The sequence below is a fragment of the Thalassophryne amazonica genome, chromosome 18 (assembly GCF_902500255.1).
Source record: "Thalassophryne amazonica chromosome 18, fThaAma1.1, whole genome shotgun sequence".
NCBI classification, from domain to species: domain Eukaryota; kingdom Metazoa; phylum Chordata; class Actinopteri; order Batrachoidiformes; family Batrachoididae; genus Thalassophryne; species Thalassophryne amazonica.
This window is the reverse complement of record NC_047120.1, coordinates 30263780-30277415: the sequence shown is the minus strand read 5'-3', so window position 1 is coordinate 30277415 and position 13636 is coordinate 30263780. Positions and strand designations below refer to the sequence as shown.

Genomic DNA, 13636 nt, shown 5'->3' with positions numbered 1-13636 from the left:
AAAACCCTGTAAACACCACATCAAATGAAACATGAGATAACACTGCCCGGGAACGACTATCAAAAAAGAAATAAACAATTACTGCAAAACCCCTCCTCTAAATCCAAGTCAAAATGTGGTTTATTTGCAGAACCATATAAATGGCAATGGAGGTTGTGCAAAAAAAAAAAAAGGTAGCCTGCAGGGGACCAAGATCGCTGTATTTGTGCTCTGATTTTAGGGGGGTTTCTCTCTGATTAGTCACATTCATCACTGAACCTGTTGCAGTTGTTGTGAAAGTGAACACATCCACAAGGTCATGGTACTCACCGGCACCGTCCAAGATTGGGTGGGACTCCTGACCTCCTCCCTAGCCTGGGAAACGGGAGGAACCGAGGAACCTAAACATACCCGATGGCAGGTCTCGCTCCACTGAACACTACCCCGGACGGCCAATCGATCCGGGGATTGTGTTTTAACATCCAGGGGAACCAGAGAATCACACGGGAGGTGGCAGAGTCACAAAAAACTCGATCTCCTCCCGGTGGTTCCCTGACACCACCAGGGTTACTGGTGGTGTCTTATGTGTGATTAGAGGGAGCAGGGAGCCATCTAGTGCCCACACCTGCACAGGTGAGTAAGCGCCACCCAGAGGCAGCCCTGCCTCCCTGGCCCATCTGCGCACGTCTCCACACAACCCCATACGGCTGCTGGAGTGCTTATGTATGCTTCAGGGGAAGGTGGGAGGGGTCGTTGAACAACCTGTGGAACGTCACTGTTGCGCACAGGATCGACAGGAGTGGGAGCCGCAGCAGCGCCCTGAGGGCGCACTTCCACCTGCGCGGCGAGAGCCTCCACCCTGCGGTTAAGGAGGACGTTCTGCTCGGTCATCAGATCCAACCGAGCCGTAAAAGCGGTGAGGATACGCTGCAACTCACCAATCATTCCTCCTGCAGACGCCTGTGTGCCCTGCTCTTCCATTGGCCGTTCAACAGCCGGTTGACGCCCCTCGGGGTCCATGACGTTGGCCGAGATATCCTGTTGTGAAAGTGTAGGAATACGGACCCACAACAGGGGGCGCAAATGAACGGACAATGGAGGAAGTCAAATAACAACTCTTTTCTGTTGTGAATAAGCACAACAAACACGGCGAATTACAATAATAGAAAAGAAGTCAATTCACAAAATGTGTCACGTGGGCAGGCTCGAAGATAAGAGACGGCTGTCCAAAGCAGAACCGGAACCACACAATTTCCTCCGCCACCGAACCCCGGGAATACTGGAGCCGCCAAGTCCCAAACTCCCAGGTGGCCACTGCCTCCGCTTGTCGGATCTGGTACTGCTCCTCGGTAGAGCGATATCTCGGCAAAGAGGTGGAGATGTCGTCTTGCTGATATACCACTGATGATCAGATGATTGGTGACAGCTGACATAGGTGATAAGTGACAGCTGTCACCCGGCTGCTATTGTGAGGCGGCAGCACCCTCTGGTGACTGGAGCCCGCACTCCCAGGCAGGGTGCCCTCTGGTGGTGGTGGGCCAGCAGTACCTCCTCTTCAGCGGCCCACACAACAGGACCCCCCCCTCAACGGGCGCATCATGGCGCCCGACCAGGCTTGTCCGGGTGGCGGCGGTAGAAATCGGAAAGGAGGGCCGGGTCCAGGATGAAGCTCCTCTTCACCCAGGAGCGTTCTTCAGGTCCGTACCCCTCCCAGTCCACCAAATACTGGAAGCCCCGGCCCATCCTACGGACATCTAAGAGCCGGCGCACAGTCCAAGCTGGCTCGCCATCGATGATACGGGCAGGAGGCGGTGCCGGACCCGGAGTACAGAGGGGTGAGGTATGATGCGGCTTTATCCGGGACACATGGAAAACAGAATGGATCCGCAGTGAGGCCGGAAGCCGAAGCCTCACTGCGGCTGGACTGATGACCTTGAGGATCGTGAAGGGACCGATGTAACGATCCTGCAGTTTAGGGGAGTCCACTTGGAGGGGAATGTCCTTTGTCGACAACCACACCTCCTGCCCTGGCCGATACGCAGGGGCCGGGGTCCGCCGACGGTCTGCATGGGACTTTGCCCTCATCCGGGCCTTAGCAAAGCAGAACGGGCGGCGCGCCACACCCGACGGCACTTCCGCAGGTGGGCCTGGACCGAGGGCACACCGACCTCTCCCTCAACCACCGGAAACAACGGGGGCTGGTACCCCAGACATACCTCAAAAGGGGAGAGGCCGGTGGCTGAAGACACCTGGCTGTTATGGGCATACTCGATCCAGGCCAAATGGGTACTCCAGGCCGCCGGGTGCGCGGCTGTCACACAGCGCAGGGCCTGTTCCACCTCCTGATTGGCCCGTTCTGCTTGCCCGTTGGTCTGAGGATGATACCCGGACGAGAGACTCACCGTGGCCCCCAGTTCCCGGCAGAAGCTCCTCCAGACTTGCGAGGAGAACTGGGGACCGCGATCGGAGACGATGTCTGTTGGAATCCCATGCAGCTGGACGACGTGGTGGACCAGGAGGTCCGCTGTCTCCTGGGCAGTAGGGAGCTTCGGGAGGGCCACGAAGTGGGCCGCCTTGGAGAATCGGTCCACTATCGTGAGGATGGTGGTGTTGCCCTGGGACGGCGGGAGGCCCGTGACAAAATCCAGGCCGATGTGGGACCAGGGGCGATGAGACACAGGCAGCGGCTGGAGCAGTCCCGATGCCCTGCGGTGGTCGGCCTTGCCCCTGGCGCAGGTGGTGCAGGCCTGGATATAGTCCCGGACGTCGGCCTCCAGGGACGCCCACCAGAAGCGCTGCCGGACAACTGCCACGGTTCTTCGCACCCCCGGATGACAGGAGAACTTGGAGCCGTGACAGAAGTCCAGGACTGCAGCCCTGGCCTCTGGTGGGACGTAAAGTTTGTTCTTCGGCCCAGTTCCGGGGTCCGGGTTCTTTCTACGTCCCAGGTGAGGGTAGCCACGATAGCGGACTCCGGGATGATGGGTTCCGGTGGATCCGACAACTCCGTTTTGACTTCGTCTTCATGCACCCGGGACAAGGCATTCGATCTCTGGTTTTTGGTCCCGGGGCGGTAGGTGATCCGGAAGTCAAAACGGCCGAAGAACAGTGACCAGCGGGCTTGCCTGGGGTTCAGCCGCTTGGCGGTCCTGATATACTCCAGGTTCCGGTGGTCAGTGAAAACCGTGAATGGCACGGACGTTCCCTCCAACAGATGTCTCCACTCTTCAAGAGCCTCTTTCACCGCAAGGAGTTCTCGATTGCCGACGTCATAGTTCCGTTCGGCCGGGGTCAACCTGCGGGAAAAATAGGCACACGGTGAAGGACCTTATCGGTCTCTCCGCTCTGGGATAGCACGGCTCCTATCCCTGAGTCCGAGGCGTCCACTTCAACCACAAACTGGCGACTAGGATCGGGCTGCACCAGAACAGGTGCAGACGAGAAGCGCCGTTTCAACTCCTTGAACGCGGCATCGCACCGATCCGACCAGGTGAAGGGGACTTTTGGCGAGGTCAGGGCTGTCAGGGGGCTAACTACCTGACTGTAGCCCTTAATAAACCTCCTGTAGAAATTTGCAAAGCCGAGGAACTGTTGCAGCTTCCTACAGCTGGTAGGTTGGGGCCAGTCTCTCACCGCCGCAACCTTGGCCGGATCAGGAGCGACGGAGTTGGGGGAGATGATAAACCCCAGGAATGACAAAGAAGTGCGGTGAAACTCACACTTCTCGCCCTTCACAAACAGCCGGTTCTCCAACAACCGCTGCAGGACCTGACGTACATGCCGGACATGGGTCTCAGGATCCGGAGAAAAGATGAGTATATCGTCTAGATATACGAAGACGAATCGGTGCAGGAAATCCCGCAAGACATCATTAACTAATGCTTGGAACGTTGCGGGGGCGTTGGTGAGGCCGAACGGCATGACCAGGTACTCAAAGTGACCTAAGGGGGTGTTAAATGCCGTCTTCCACTCGTCTCCCTTCCGGATCCGAACCAGGTGATACGCATTTCTAAGATCTAGCTTTGTGAATATTTGGGCTCCATGCAGGGGCGTGAACACTGAATCCAACAAGGGCAACGGGTATCGGTTACGAACCGTGATTTCGTTCAGCCCCCTGTAATCAATGCATGGACGAAGTCCGCCATCTTTCTTTCCCACAAAAAAGAAACCTGCACCCATCGGGGAGGTGGAATTCCGGATCAACCCGGCAGCTAACGAGTCCCGGATGTAGGTCTCCATTGATTCGCGCTCAGGTCGTGAGAGGTTGTACAGCCTGCTGGACGGGAACTCAACGCCTGGAACCAAATCAATGGCACAATCGTACGGACGGTGCGGTGGAAGGGTGAGCGCCAGGTCCTTGCTGAACACATCCACAAGGTCATGGTACTCCACCGGCACCGTCCCAAGATTGGGTGGGACTCTGACCTCCTCCCTAGCCTGGGAAACGGGAGGAACCGAGGAACCTAAACATACCCGATGGCAGGTCTCGCTCCACTGAACCACTACCCCGGACGGCCAATCGATCCGGGGATTGTGTTTTAACATCCAGGGGAACCAGAGAATCACACGGGAGGTGGCAGGAGTCACAAAAAACTCGATCTCCTCCCGGTGGTTCCCTGACACCACCAGGGTTACTGGTGGTGTCTTATGTGTGATTAGAGGGAGCAGGGAGCCATCTAGTGCCCACACCTGCACAGGTGAAGTAAGCGCCACCAGAGGCAGCCCTGCCTCCCTGGCCCATCTGCGCACGTCTCCACACAACCCCCATACGGCTCTGGAGGGCTTATGTATGCTTCAGGGGAAGGTGGGAGGGGTCGTTGAACAACCTGTGGAACGTCACTGTTGCGCACAGGATCGACAGGAGGGGGAGCCGCAGCAGCGCCCTGAGGGCGCACTTCCACCTGCGCGGCGAGAGCCTCCACCCTGCGGTTAAGGAGGACGTTCTGCTCGGTCATCAGATCCAACCGAGCCGTAAAAGCGGTGAGGATACGCTGCAACTCACCAATCATTCCTCCTGCAGACGCCTGTGTGCCCTGCTCTTCCATTGGCCGTTCAACAGCCGGTTGACGCCCCTCGGGGTCCATGACGTTGGCCGAGATATCCTGTTGTGAAAGTGTAGGAACACGGACCCACAACAGGGGGCGCAAATGAACGGACAATGGAGGAAGTCAAATAACAACTCTTTTCTGTTGTGAATAAGCACAACAAACACGGCGAATTACAATAATAGAAAAGAAGTCAATTCACAAAATGTGTCACGTGGGCAGGCTCGAAGATAAGAGACGTCTGTCCAAAGCAGAACCGGAACCACACAATTTCCTCCGCCACCGAACCCCGGGAATACTGGAGCCGCCAAGTCCCAAACTCCCAGGTGGCCACTGCCTCCGCTTGTCGGATCTGGTACTGCTCCTCGGTAGAGCGATATCTCGGCAAAGAGGTGGAGATGTCGTCTTGCTGATATACCACTGATGATCAGATGATTGGTGACAGCTGACATAGGTGATAAGTGACAGCTGTCACCCCGGCTGCTCCTGTGAGGCGGCAGCGCCCTCTGGTGCATGGAGCCCGCACTCCAGGCAGGGTGCCCTCTGGTGGTGGTGGGCCAGCAGTACCTCCTCTTCAGCGGCCCACACAACAGCAGTTCCACCAACAGGGAACAGTAACGAAGTCGGCCAGGCTGATTTCACAGTAACAGAGTTAAGTACAGCAGAGGATGGACTGATACCTAACTGAGCATACCAAAATACACTCAACAAAAATATAAACGCAACACTTTTGGTTTTGCACCCATTTTGTATGAGATGAACTCAAAGATCTAAAACTTTTTCCACATACACAATATCACCATTTCCCTTAAATATTGTTCACAAACCAGTCTAAATCTGTGATAGTGAGCACTTCTCCTTTGATGAGATAATCCATCCCACCTCACAGGTGTGCCATATCAAGATGCTAATTAGACACCATGATTAGTGCACAGGTGTGCCTTAGACTGCCCACAATAAAAGGCCACTCTGAAAGGTGCAGTTTTGTTTTATTGGGGGGGGATACCAGTCAGTATCTGGTGTGACCACCATTTGCCTCATGCAGTGCAACACATCTCCTTTGCATAGAGTTGATCAGGTTGTCAATTGTGGCCTGTGGAATGTTGGTCCACTCATCTTCAATGGCTGTGCGAAGTTGCTGGATATTGGCAGGAACTGGTACACGCTGTCGTATACGCCGGTCCAGAGCATCCCAAACATGCTCAATGGGTGACATGTCCGGTGAGTATGCCGGCCATGCAAGAACTGGGACATTTTCAGCTTCCAAGAATTGTGTACAGATCCTTGCAACATGGGGCCGTGCATTATCCTGCTGCAACATGAGGTGATGTTCTTGGATGTATGGCACAACAATGGGCCTCAGGATCTCGTCACGGTATCTCTGTGCATTCAAAATGCCATCAATAAATCTTTGTCCATAACAGATGCCTGCCCATACCATAACCCCACTGCCACCATGGGCCACTCGATCCACAAAATTGACATCAGAAAACCGCTCACCCACACGACGCCACACACGCTGTCTGCCATCTGCCCTGGACAGTGTGAACCGGGATTCATCCGTGAAGAGAACACCTCTCCAACGTGCCAAACACCAGCGAATGTGAGCATTTGCCCACTCAAGTCGGTTACGACGATGAACTGGAGTCAGGTCGAGACCCCGATGAGGACGACGAGCATGCAGATGAGCTTCCCTGAGACGGTTTCTGACAGTTTGTGCAGAAATTCTTTGGTTATGCAAACCGATTGTTTCAGCAGCTGTCCAAGTGGCTGGTCTCAGACGATCTTGGAGGTGAACATGCTGGATGTGGAGGTCCTGGGCTGGTGTGGTTACACATGGTTTGCGGTTGTGAGGCTGGTTGGATGTACTGCCAAATTCTTTGAAACGCCTTTGGAGACGGCTTATGGTAGAGACATGAACATTCAATACACGAGCAACAGCTCTGGTTGACATTCCTGCTGTCAGCATGCCAATTGCACGCTCCCTCAAATCTTACGACATCTGTGGCATTGTGCTGTGAGATAAAACTGCACCTTTCAGAGTGGCCTTTTATTGTGGGCAGTCTAAGGCACACCTGTGCACTAATCATGGTGTCTAATCAGCATCTTGATATGGCACACCTGTGAGGAGGGATGGATTAACTCAGCAAAGGAGAAGTGCTCACTATCACAGATTTAGACTGGTTTGTGAACAATATTTGAGGGAAATGGTGATATTGTGTATGTGGAAAAAGTTTTAGATCTTTGAGTTCATCTCATACAAAATGGGAGCAAAACCAAAAGTGTTGTGTTTATATTTCTGTTGAGTGTAACAATACACTGTGCATTACCAGATGTCACAACATTCATGGTTGACTGTACATTGTTCAAGTTTCCAATGTGTCTTCATTGATTAACAGATCAAAATGACTAGTTTTAAGAAATGAACTTACCTGGTTTTGCAAATAAACTGGGTTTTGCCGAGAAATCAATCAAAAATTAGCAATTAATAAATTTTTGGAAAAAGTACATTGCTGACATTGTGCTCTTTTGTTCAGTGCACTATAACCATTTCATAACATGAAAAGAGAAGTTAGCGAGGTGTACAACTTCCATCAAATAAAAATTATTATTTTAAAACAAAATTGATGCGGTGGACGTACCGGGTTTTGGAACTGAACTCTTGTGCAGCAGAGGCTCTTTGCTTCATACTACTACTACTACTACTACTACTACTACTACTTGCCAGTCGTTAACTGTTTATTGTTGTTTCCCTTCCTTCCTCTGAAAATGCAAAAAAAGACTAAGAAGTCATCATTTGTGGGTGCTCACTCAATTGTTTCCCACCAGAAAAAAACAGGATATGGACACATGGCCCTTTGGTATCCAGGCAGGTGGTGTATTTGAAGTGGGTTGAGGTGAATGTATTGCAGTAAGTGTGTGTGTGTTCTCACCGTGATGAGTGAAGAGGTTACTGTGAACAATGTCAATCAGACAGTCTAGCTTCTGTTTCACCAGGCGACCCAGAGGAACCTTTAGGATGAATTCGGTGAACAGCTTGCTACAGAGACAGGAGGAGGACAACAAAGACAAAGGTCAACCTGATCAGCCATCTTGAGCGAGCTGACCACTTCCAATCAAGCATCATCATACAAAAGTAGTCACTTGCCAAGTCATGGCACTAATCACACCAATCAGCCATAACATTATGACCACTGACAGGTGAAGTGACTAACAATGATTGTCTCGTTATAATGGCAGCTGTCAGCGGGTGGGAGATATTCAGCAGCAAGCTAACATTTGACTTAAACGCTGACGCGTTGGAAGCAAGAAAAAAGGGGATACATTAAGATTTGAGTGACTCTGACAGGGGCCAAACTGTGATGACTAGCTCACCGGGCAAAGAATCTCCAAAATGGCATCTCTTGTGGGATGTTCCCAGTCTGTAGAGGGTAGTACCTATGAAAAGTGGTCCAATTAAAGGATATGTCGCATGTTTTTTAACTTGACATTCAAAGTAGATGTGATTGTGTTTATTCATGCACATGCGGTTATGAGTAGTGGTCACTAATGTGTTTTATTGCTTATTAAACCTATTGCTCTGTGAGCCAGCAGGTGTATTTCCCTGAAACATTTCACTTGGCAATTTTTGGTAGGTGACGCTACTTGTGATACACACATCTTGTGGAGTCCATGTCTCAATGGGTCAGGGCTATTTTGGTGGCAAAAGGGGGGCCCTACACAATATGAGGCACGTGGTCCAAATGTTATGGCTGATCTGTTACATTTAAAACAAGATGAGTCAACTGTACAATTACAAGAAAAACAACATTTAAAACAAAACTACAGATGCACTGAAATAACATATAGGAGACAGAAGGAGCAAACCCCGCCACCCCCAACCCCCAGACACACAGACTTCAATCTACACCTCAAAATTATGTAGAACAACTTGTCAAGGGATCCAAGTAACATCAACATGCAGTGCATCCAAAGAGTAATCACAGTGCTTCACTTTTTCCACATTTTGTGATGTTACAGCCTTGTTGTAAAATGAAGTAACACCTATCTTTGGGCAGTTTTGTCCATTCTTCTTTGAAGCACATCTCAAGCTCCATCAGGTTGGATGGGGAGTGTTGGTGGACAGCCATTTTCAGATCTCTCCAGAGATGTTCAATCGGATTCAGGTCTGGGTTCTGACTGGGCCACTCAAGGACATTCACAGAGTTGTCTTGAAGCCACTCCTTTGATATCTTGGCTGTGTGCTTAGGGTCATTGTCCTGCTGAAAGATGAACCACCGTCCCAGTGTGAGGTCAAGAGTGCTCTGGAGCAGGTTTTCTTCCAGGATGTCTCTGTACATTGCTGTATTCATGTTTCCCTCCATCCTGACTAGTGTCCCAGTTCCTGCCACTGAAAAACATCCCAACAGCGTGACGCTGCCACCACCATGCTTCACTGTAGGGATGGTGCCTGGTTTCCTCCAAACATGACGCCTGGCATTCACTTTGAAAGAGTTCAATCTTTGTCTCATCAGACCAGAAAATTTTGTTTCTCATGGTCTGAGAGTCCTTCAGGTGCCTTTTAGCAAACTCCAGCCACGCTGTCTTGTGCCTTTTTACTAAGGAGTGGCTTCCATCTGGCCACTCTACCATATAGGCCTGATTGGTGGATTGCTGCAGAGATGGTTGTCCTTCTGGAGGTTTCTCTTCTCTCCATAATTAATGGTGGAGCTCTGACAGAGTGACCATTGGGTTCTTGGTCACCTCCCTCACCAAGAGCCTTCTCCCCCGATTGCCCAGTTTAGATGGGTGGTCAGCCCTAGGAAGATTCCTTGTTGATCCAAACGTCTTCCACTTAGACCACTGTGACTGGGACCTTCAAAACAGCAGAAATGTTTCTGTGCCCTTCCCCAGATTTGTGCTTTGAGACAATCCTGTCTCTGAGGTCTACAGACAATTCCTTTGACTTCATGCTTGGTTTGTGCTCTGAAATGCACTGTCAACTATGGGACTTTATATGTAGACAGGTGTATGTCTTTCCAAATCATGTCCAATCAACTGAATTCACCCCAGGCTGACTCAACTTACGCTGTAGAAACATCTCAAGGATGATCAGTGGAAACAGGATGCACCTAAGCTCAATTCTGAGCTTGATGGCAAAGACTGTGAATACTTATGTACATTAGGCATGTGGGGATTAATCGATATGAATCAGTATCTAGATACAAACGTGTGCGATGCAAGTGTATCAATTCACTGCACACTTGAGTGTGCATTGATTCAAATGACAGGTGAAATCGTGACGTATCATGATGCATCGCTCGCTGCGTGCTTGCATCAATTTTTTTGTGAGGCACATTGAATGCACCATCACTGCTTCGCGTTTTGTTTTGAACATGAACGGAAGCCAGAAAGGACATTTCTAACACAACAAACATGGAGGTCCATGAGAACAGCAGCAAGCAGTTTGAAGAGGTTTTTCATGCACCTAAAACGTTTAAAAGAGGCATTTTGAGATACTTTGGCTTTTTAAAAAAGATGGGAAACTTGACAAGATGCAAGTCATTTGTAAAGAATGCCTCTGCCTCTAGTAGAATCAGAAGAAGAAGAAGAATACCATAGTACCATACTGAATTGCACCTTTTTATTTTCTATTTAAATTTTTGGTATAATTTCTTTGCATCATGTTGAATCACATCGTATCGCACCAAATCGCATCGTATCACATTGTGAGGAATTGAATCAAATACATATCAAATCGCATCAAATTGGGAACAGGGGTGAATTGTATCGCATCGTATTATCAGTATCATCATGTATCGCTATATGCATCATATCGCTGGTAGTGTATCAAGGTGCGTATCGAACATTGTCAGTGATGAGATTCACATGCCTAATGTACATTTGATTTCTTACTTTTTTATTTTTAATAAATTTGCAAAAGTCTAAAAAAAAACTAACTTTTATTAAACTGTCATTATGGGGTATTGTGTGTAGAAATTTGAGGGAAAAAATTAATTTCATCCATTTTTTAAAAAAGCTGTAACACAAAGAAATGTGGGAAAAGTGCAGCGCTGTGAATAATTTGTGGATGCACTGTAGCTCCTAATAACAAAAGGTCAGACAGGCATGACACAGGGAATTCCGAAGCAATGGCAGTAGGTGTAGGTGCCATCTCCCAAATGACACTCAAACATATTTTTTGCACTCATGCATTTAGCGGTGGGGAGGTCAGTGATGCTGAAACAGAGTGATCCTTGTTTTTTGATTTTATTTAATATGAAAAATACTTTGGTACTTTTTGTGTTGTGGGCCTGCAATAGACTGGCATCCTGTCCAGGGTATAGCCCACCTCACACCCTATGACTTGCTGGGATATGCTCCAATATCCACCCACCCCCGACCATAATAAGCGGGTATAGAAAATGGATGGATGGATTTTTGTTTTGTTTTGTTTTTCTGTGAAAAGTAGGTTGTTGATTTTTTTTTTTTTTTAATCCAATGATCAAGCTTTGCTCTGGCATTTTGGCCATGTGACATGTTTCTCTGTGACTGTGATGTAGATGACTGAGCACTGAGGACCCCAGTGGCTGGCGAAGCCAAAGAGGATGCGCACGCTTCACGTGGCTGTGGCAGATGAAATGTTACTTTCAAGAGGTGGGTATGGATCTGTTGTCCAACTGGGTGGTTACCATCCAGGAGTCAGGATGGTTCTGTGGTGAGATTGATGCGGCGAAGTGCATCATTAGCACACGCTCCCAGACATGACCTGGTACACAAAGACAACACCAGATATTGTGGTCACGGTTTAATAAAGTTATGTTTAGACTGATTTAATATGAAACAGGTTGGCACGATGTAACAGCTTTTTTCATTTTCTCTTCATCCTATCCTCTCTCCTTTGTTCATATATTCCCCTTCGTGGGACTATTAAAGGATTATCTTATTTTATCTTAATCTCTTCACCAGTTATCTCAATTTATCTCCTCTCCTTTCCTCAGCTCTCTTCTCCATGTCTCTCCTCTCCCCTTTCTGATCATGGTGACACATAGTCTGTGTAAGACTCTTACTACATGCTTTACACATTTTAATACATGTGAAAGCAATGAAATATCCAGTACAGTCAAAAAATGTGAAAACTTTCTTGACAGAGCCAGTCAAAACGTTCAAGCAAATTCTCCTTCGAGGCCCACCTACCTGACATCAAAAAGCAAGTTTACCTGATTGGTGTTCCTAATATTCACTCCTGTGATATTTTATTTTCTCTGTCTCTTTGTGTAAATATACTTCTGCTTTGTCCTCTCATCAAAATATTGACATCTTCCTTGACATGATGAGCGAGAAGTGAAAGTGGGACCCTTGTATAATTTGTGGGGCACTATAACATTTACATTGTAAATGGGTGATTCTTAGACTACGGGCACTTATTATGGACATTTGATCATGTTGTATGAAAAACAGAAAAAAGGGGAAATTTCACACTTTTATAGTTATCTTTACAATGAAAGTGTGTTAAGAAATTTGTTCTAGTAGTCTATGATGACTTTTTCACCTTTTTTCAGCATCATTATATGCAAATATTGCTGTTTTGTGCTTGTCCCACACCCAGACTTTTTATCTTCAATGATAAAAATGAATGGTAAAGAAACATTTTTTCTAATGTTTTAAAATATCTCTGAATAAAATATCAGTAAAATAATCAAAACATAATTGGGGTATTCAATGTCATACAACTGTTGTGATTTTTTTAAACAAAATGTAGTTGTCCCACACTATTGCTAACACTGTAATGTCCCTTTAAACAGTTTGTATGAAAGATTGTTTGGGTAGTTTCTATGGAGATAAACAGTGACATCAGAGCACATGTATATAGCGCCAAATCACAACAAACAGTTGCCCCAAGGCGCTTTATATTGTAAGGCAATGGTGTGGTGGAAATTACATTTACAAGGCCAATAGTGCCCGTAGTTAAAGAATCACCCAAATACTAATCTGCTTTATTGGTGATTATGTTTACATTTGTTAATGTCTATTTAGGATAGCAGTATCTAATTGTGTCATAGCATTTTATTTATTTAATTTTTTATTTCTGTATATCTGGGGAGGGGGCATTTTGACCATATTTGAATACTTGGGAAGTTTTGTCCCCCCAATATATTCTGACTACAGCCTTGGTTCATATTTTTCTTTCACGGTGTAGATGGGAGAAGAAATGTAGGTGTAATCCCGAAGGAAGAATATAAAAGTGTGTTTGAGGTGAAGTGAGTATCTGACAGAGTGACGAATGTGAAAGTTGAAGGAGTGATGATGAATTGCATCAGCACATATGCCCTGTAAGTGGGTTCTGAGAGGAGATGAGAAAGAAGATTTGTGGAGTGAATGTAAGGCGGTGGTAGAGAGCGTACTTTTTAAAAAAAAGCAGTGATTGGACTTCAATGGGCATGTTGGTGAAGAGAGCAGGGAGATGAGAAAGCGATGGGTCAATATGTTGTCAAGGAGTGGAAAGTAAAAGCGCAGATGGTGGCGGATTTTGCAAAAAAGGATGGAAATGGCCGTGGCAAATACTTATTTCCAGAAGAAGTAAAAGCACAGGGTGATCTTTAATAATGGAGAAAGGTGCAAAAAGGTGGACT

The 13636-nt window shown here is 47.9% G+C and overlaps 1 protein-coding gene across 1 annotated transcript in view; it reads right to left on the bottom strand.

Annotated features, from left to right (window-relative positions):
* The window catches only part of dock1 (dedicator of cytokinesis 1), an 815700-nt gene that overhangs the window by 503268 nt on the left and 298796 nt on the right, over positions 1–13636 (bottom strand). Inside the window, 1 exon segment of the mRNA XM_034193753.1 lies at positions 7958–8064. Coding sequence (XP_034049644.1) covers positions 7958–8064 — 107 coding nt within the window.